This window comes from Asparagus officinalis, unplaced genomic scaffold, assembly GCF_001876935.1.
Source record: "Asparagus officinalis unplaced genomic scaffold, Aspof.V1 AsparagusV1_Un838, whole genome shotgun sequence".
Lineage (NCBI taxonomy): Eukaryota > Viridiplantae > Streptophyta > Magnoliopsida > Asparagales > Asparagaceae > Asparagus > Asparagus officinalis.
Genome location: NW_017973097.1, coordinates 24208 through 31738, shown reverse-complemented (window position 1 = coordinate 31738; position 7531 = coordinate 24208). Strand labels below are relative to the sequence as shown.

The 7531-nt window shown below is 35.1% G+C and overlaps 1 protein-coding gene across 1 annotated transcript in view; it reads left to right on the top strand.

The window, feature by feature from the left end:
* The first annotated feature begins 371 nt into the window (after positions 1-371).
* The window catches only part of LOC109828207 (ankyrin repeat, bromo and BTB domain-containing protein DDB_G0293800), a 23758-nt gene continuing 16598 nt past the window's right edge, over positions 372-7531 (top strand). The window contains exons 1-4 of the mRNA XM_020395238.1: positions 372-470; positions 2416-3178; positions 3278-3355; positions 4659-4896. Coding sequence (XP_020250827.1) covers positions 2474-3178; positions 3278-3355; positions 4659-4896 — 1021 coding nt within the window. The 5' untranslated portion in view covers positions 372-470; positions 2416-2473. The remainder of the gene's footprint in view (positions 471-2415; positions 3179-3277; positions 3356-4658; positions 4897-7531) is intronic.

Genomic DNA, 7531 nt, shown 5'->3' with positions numbered 1-7531 from the left:
ATCTACATCTTTGCAAGTCTGTCCTTCATATCTAGGTGGCAATTTGCCGTCAAATCTCCTGCATTGGTTTTTTTTCTTTACACCCAAATTTTCAAAATTACTGGCATATCCCTGACGGAACTAATTAATTTTTAAATTATATTTAGAAAGAGAGAGAGAAAGAGATCAGAGATACTTTGCTAATTTATCCTCGCCCAGGTGAAACAACCCTTTCACATTACAAGGAAGGGTCTAACTGCTAAACAAGCCAGGTCACTTAACGGGTTCCGGAACTGCACTCTAAACAAACCCGACCCAGTGGTACTGACTCGCGGAAGGGGCGACGATATATACCTTCGTCCCAATAAAACCCCCCACAAATTCGAAACTTACTATAGAAAAAAGAAAAAAGGAAAAAAATAAAAATAAAAATATAAATCCAGCCTTATTGTTTCGGGACTTCGAATTTTCTAAAATCTCCCGCGCTTCAAGTGAGTATCTAACTCCTCTCGTCGTTCTCTTAGCTTAGATCGAAACCCTAACCCTAATTTCGTTCTGCTGTGATTGCTGCTAATTGCTCAGATTAGGGTTTTGTTTTTTCTTTCTTACACGAGCTGTAGGCGAATTGACTTCCAAGTTTGCTTCTTTCTACGGCAGTGGATTCGGAGTTGGATTTTTTTCCCTTAGGTTGGGTGAATTTCGTATTAAATCTCGTAGGATGTATGAAGGAGTAGTTTAAATTGTAGCAAGCAGAAATCTTAGGACCCTATTGGTTGACGTAAAGGCGATTGTGGGGGAAAAAGAAATCTCCATAAATATTTGGTTTCTCCATAATCTGAAGCAGTGGCTTCTTAGTAAGATATGCGTGTTTAGTACTATTTCTGCATTTTAGTGAAATTTCGTGCTGCACTCTGTAAGTTTCAATGTTACATGTGTTAAAATACTCAAAATTGTTACTTATTAAAGGTAAAAACTTACAGCTAAGGTTTTCAAAGTGTTTTGAAGATCAGGGGAATTAATTTTCAGTGTCAGTTTTTTTCTCACTTGTTATGTTGACTTGGTATATAGTGCTATAATTTTCTCTTTTTTCTCCTCTTGTTTTCTGGGTTGGGATTTAAATGACCGTTCGGATAGAAAATAAGGAGAAGAAGGGAATCAAAGATTTGTTCTTCGTTTCTCAGTAAATCTCTGTTTTGTTAAATACCTGATGCGACCTCCATATGTTTGGTTCTGGACTCTTTTAGACATGACTTCTATTCAAATCCTCACATTATTTGAAATTTCAATGCAAAAATGCGTACATCCCGCTGAAATAAGCTGATCTTTCCGGATTTGTTTTTGATTTTCTCTCATAACCTTGTTGGTTTAGTCGCCTAAGATGAACATTGATTATAATTAGTAGCAACATACTGCGCAGGTGGATACTCGCATATACTCTGAAAACGTTGCATGTCAATCTTGTTGTTGCATTGGCTAACATGTTACTGATTGGTGCTTTTTCTTCCTATGAATTCTTACAAAATTTTAATAAATTTTTAGTATTTGTCAATATTAAAGCTATGTTTGTATGTATATATGCATTTCATTATGTTTGTAAACTAAGGTTTGACCTGAGTAATACTGAGTTTCACCTTCAAGCTGCTGAGATTTATACTCATGAAAGACTAATCAGATAATCTTCCTCCTTTCTCCATCATTAGCATCAAAGTGCCCAAGATTTATACTCATGAAAGACTAATCAGATAATCTTCCTCCTTTCTCCATCATTAGCATCAAAGTGCCCTGGAGATATTGAAAATTACTGTTATATGGTTAATCTTCCTCCTTTCTCCATCATTAGCATCAAAGTGCCCTGGAGATATTGAAAATTACTGTTATATGGTTTTGCTAGTAAACTCACTCCTTTTATAGTCCAGAGTGATGTTTAGCAACAGGCTAGGCTAAAAGAGTCAATCCCTCAAAGTAAGAGGTTTATTGTTTACCAATCCATCTCTTTGGATGTTTAAGAAATCACCCTTTATCATAAAGAAAGTGATGATGAGATGATGATCCCCTTTCCCAAATATTAAACATAACATAAGACTTATCTAAGTTAGACCAATTTAATCATTGTTTATCAAAATGTTAACTAGCTAAAAATTTTCCCTTAGTTCCTCATATTTAAACCTTTTACTATGGGATCTAATGTTCCTTTGTAATTGCAGTAGTGATTTCAAATGCTACTTTAGAGTTTAGTAATCACAATGATTCGTTTTATCCGTCAGCTATGTTTATTTATTCTTTAAAGTTTAAACATCACATGTTATCATTGGTTTGATTTCTTTTTCATTATGGCAAGGTATATAGTGAGAAATCAAATTGAGAACACACAGAGGAGATAATTTATTGAAGGTTCTTCATACACTGATAGTTCTTGTGCACTGTTTTTATGTACAGAGATAGGTGTGTTCAGCTCATTTCCTCTAGGAATATACATTTAAGGAACTGTGAAAACATGAAACGCAAGAGGGGATCTAAAAAGGGACACAAGAAAGGGAAAAAGAATGCTCCTCCAGTGCTCAATACAGCCTCAGCTCCAGTTTCAATGGATGCTGAAGATAGCACATGCTTGGATCAGAATGATGACAGTCAACATGATTCGGGGATGGATACTGAACAGCCTGCCATTGCATTGGATAAACCAAGTAACATCTCAAGTACCGAAACAGATCAACCTAATGATAATTCTACTAGAAAGGCAGGACCTGGGCGTCTTAAGGTAAAACTCAAATCCTCAAGAGCATTAGAACCTCAGAGAAGTTACTCAGATGTACAAACACCAAGTGACACAGATAAAAGCAACCAACAAGCTGCTTTGGAATTAAATAATAAAGCTATGGACAAGGAGGACAGTGCCTACTCAGATGGACAAACATCGCGGATGCAAAATAATATCTTTGAAACTGTACAAAAAAGAGCAGGTAGTATCAAAATAAAATCTTCAAAAAGTCTCCATTTATCAAGTGAAGATGTCCAAGATAAAACTTTGGGTAGGATGAATAGTCCTACTACGCAGATGCAGGGTGAGAGGATTTTAGTTTCCACAGATGACGAAAATGAAAAAAACTTTTCGTGGCCCAAGAACTTACTGAAATTGGAAACAAAACGACATTGTAGGGACCCTCGATACAATGAGAAAGAGTTGAGTGCTGCCCTCTCGGTATGTTCAACTTGCAGTTAATTGCTTAGTTCATAATTCTTCCTCTCCTTTTCCTCACCTAGTACAATGGTCTAAAATATTAATTTTGTGTATATCCAGGTGATCAAGAAAGTTATGAAGATGGATGCGGCAGAGCCCTTCAATGCCCCAGTTGACCCTATTGCTCTTGGCATACCTGTAAGGTTATTTTAGTTCTGTTCAAATTTTTTTCCGATCAGGCTTCAAAATTGCAGAAACTGGTTCTCATGTGTGTGAATGTTGCGTGGTGCACATCTTTTTTAATTATCCCTTCTTCTTCACTTTATTTATTTCCTTTGGGGAGAGGGAGCGTCTATCATGGTTATGATTTCAGTATTTTCACGGATTTTTTCACTGTATATAGGTGTAATATAACAATAGCATCATGCATGTATTGAAATAAAAGGTAAAGAAGTATAGTATCTGCAATTTCGCATATTGGTCTAACTGTGTAAACTTCTATGAGATTGAGAGAAAGACATAAACATGATTTTCTAGCATATTGAAAGGAAGAACGCTAAGAAATCTTATTTGGAAAGACATACAAGGCAACACATAGCTCTAGTATAGGATCAGCAGAGACTGGCTAATTTCCTTCGGTCATTCTTTTTGGTGCTTCTGTATGGAAGCATCTCAGCTTATATTAAGGTCTTTAGGCATCTTCTGATTGTTCCTTAGAAATCTCTCCCTAGCTACACTTCTTCTCTTTGAGTTTGCAACATTTTATTGTTCGTCTCCTGTCTCCTATTTTTGATCATTGGGGTACAGGTTGCTGTTTGGGCTTATATTTGCTTCATATTTTTTCAACCTTTGTTTTCAATGTTATGGCAGTAGTGCTTCAGTGTTGCTTTATTTCTTAAAAGTCAAGGCTTTGTGTTTTTAAGGACTTGGATATGTTATACCCCACTTTTTGGAGCTTTCGAAGTGGTGAAATAAAGTAGTATATACACATAAAAAAGTGATTCAGTTGTTATGTAGTTATTTGGGCACTTTCCTTTGGATTTAACCATGATTCATGCTAAAATTTTCTTTATATTGGTAACTATTTATAAGTTGACTCCAAAATTTCATGTTTATCTGATTAAGGTTCAAGTTGTTGGTATTTGAAATTTTGCCTGAAACAGGTTCAACTTTAATATTCGAATAACACATTAGCTCTAGCATTTTTAACCTTTTGCAACTTGATTTATTTTGCAATGGTATTATCTGTTAAGTTTCTACAAATTGACATCATTATAGTCGAAGAGTTCCCATCCGTTCATCTGTCAAGAGTTCTGAATACCAGTATTCCTTTGCTTCATATAAACTAAAATCCAGCTTAGCCGTTTACACTTTTCCAGGCATACTTTTGTTCAGCTGTTAGAATAGATGAATCTATCACTCTGTTTAAAATATTAAACCGAATAAACTGCCTGAAAGTTATGTATAAATGAGTTAAACAATGCAAGGCTTTATGTTGCAGGACTACTTTGACATCATAGATACTCCGATGGACTTTGGCACAATATGTCATCGTCTTGAACATGGATATAAGTACATGAACTCGGAGGACGTTTTCAAAGATGTGCAATTTATTTGGGAAAACTGCTATAAGTACAATAACAAAGGTGATTATGTTGTCGACCTTATGAAACGGGTGAAAAAGAATTTCATGAAGTACTGGATGGCAGCTGGATTATTTTTGGATAAGCCAAGTAATGGTGAGCACTGACTCTCTGCTAACAACACATTTTGTTCATTCTGTGAAGTGATACTTGTTGATTGCCATATTCATACAGCGACGGTGTTAACACACACACACACACACATACATACAATGTTGCTAGTGGCAAGTACTAGTTAGACTTGCAGTTATATTTCATTTCTTCTTTTCTTAATATTTTGTTTATAAACTTTTTGGTGAAGCATAAACATTGATTGCAGGTGATTGTTCAACGAAAATTCATGTGTCACCAATCCATTTAGATTCTCTCTGTAGCCTAGAAGATATATTGAGCTTTGGATAAATTTAAATAGCTGTTATCTAATTATGATCCCCATGATGCCTGAAAATCCCACTTGTGAATAGTTAATGCTCATGTATGTATATACCACATTCTCATCTCATAAACTTTTAGGGAAGTGGAAATTTTGATGGAGACGTGTATGGTGGAGTTGACGAAGCCTTTTATGATATGATGTAGTAGACGCACACCCTATGCTTGTTTGATAGTTTCTATGTAATGAAACAAACCAGGAATGTTTTGCATTTAGAGTGGCTAATGAAAGATAGCGAACAACCAAGTTGGGTGAAAGTGATAAGAAATGCATTTAGAGTGCCTAATAAAAGATAGCAAACAACCAAATTGGGTGAAAGTGATAAGAAATGTAATGCAAAGTGACACCACATTGCTGGAGGTTATCACACTAGTGCTATATCTCAAGCATGTTTATCTGCTGACTGCTGAGTTTTCATAGTGGTTTCTCCTCGAAGATAATTTTTGCATCCAATCCTACTATTATATACCGTTCACTTTCCAAATATGAAAAGTGTTGGATTCTTCATTTTTCGGGTTTGTGATGACCTTGAGAAAATCAACCATCCTAGTGGTAATCTCTCTTACTCACACTTTAAATGTGGAGTTTCTACCATGGTTACTTTCTAAGAGATTCTAGCTATGTAATACTATTATACACCACATACCTTCATGGCACATGATCTATATGGGAAGTTGGGAACTACTTACTTTTGCCGTCATGGTTTTCTCAAATTTTTTTTGGGTGCTTAAAGGAACTCCTAAACAAAAATTCAGGCTTCAACCACTAGAATGCGGATTTTAAAGGAGGCTTCCATAGGTTGTTGGTGGTGGTTTCCATCACACTGTTGTTTGATGTGGAATTATTTGTGGCACACTTTTGTTTGTTGTTGATTCTCATGTCATTTATAATTTAATGGGAGGATATGTTTTGTACTGGTTGTTGGCTACCTAACGCAACCTCCTTTATCCTTGCTGGAGGAGGGTTGCGTTAGGTAGTCGACAGGCAGCGTAAAATATATTTGGACCCACATAACATGAATCCTATTGAATATTCGTTAGGGCATCCCCACTGCGACGTGTTGCATCGATTTGCAATGATAAGTAAGTAAAGGTGGTTTGCTCGGGCATTCCCCAGAAGCGACGCGTTATGGTGTAATAACAACTAAGCAAGAGTGTTCTAGGACATTACAATCTTCTAATATGTTGACAAAGAGTATTAGACATAGATTAGAGCATCATAAGAGAGGGTGTGATAGGAGATTTTTACAGGAGAATAAAATTAGGTTAGCTACTTGGAATATATGTTCACTTACTGGAAAGACAATAGAATTAGTAGACATCATACTTAGAAGAATAGTATAATTTGTTTACAATAAACTAAATTAATAGATGAAAAATTTAGAGATTGAAAAAAAGGGGATATAAACTTTGGTACACGGGAAAAGAAAAGAATAGAAACGGAGTAGGGTTACTTGTAGATGACATAATAATAGATAGTATTGTAGATGTAAAAAGAGTAGGAGACAAAATAATACTGATAAAAATTATTTTGAGAGTGGATGTTAGTAATATTTTTAGTGCTTACGTTTCACAAGTAGGGTTGCTCGAAAATACTAAAAGGGGTTTTGGGATAACTTAGATGAATTGATTTAAGGAATTTCATTAAGAGAGAAATTATTTATAGGGGTAAACTTTAATGGGCATGTTGGAAATGATAATAATGGATATAAGAGGATATATGGAGGTTTTGGGTATGGAATTAGGAACAATATGGGCAGTTTTGAAGTTGGTAACATCATATGATCTGATAATAGTAAATACACAATTTAGAAAAAAGGATGAACACTTAATAACAGACTTTTTTCTTACTAGAAGGGTGGATAGGTTAACATGCAAAGATTGTAAAATTATACCCAGAATGAGTTTAACTACACAACATAGGTCGATAGCATTAGACTTTTCTATTAAAAAGTGGAGTAGGAAAACTAATATGAACAAAAGATTAAGAACTAAATGGTAGAAGTTAAAAGAAGAGAATTGAATACTTTTTAAAGATAAGATGACGAAAGAAGATATATGGAATATAGATAATGAGACGAATGTTATGTGAAATAGTATGTTCTCGTGTGTTAAGAAGGTGGCTAATGATATTCTAGGAGAATTTAAGGATTGTATGTTAGATAGTAAGGAGAGCTGTTGGTGGTATGAAAAAGTGCAAAAAACAATTAGGGAGAAGAAAACATTATATAAATATTGGCAAAAGTATAAGAGCAAGGAAAACTTTGAGGAATAAGTTAGCAAGGAAAGAAGCAAAAAG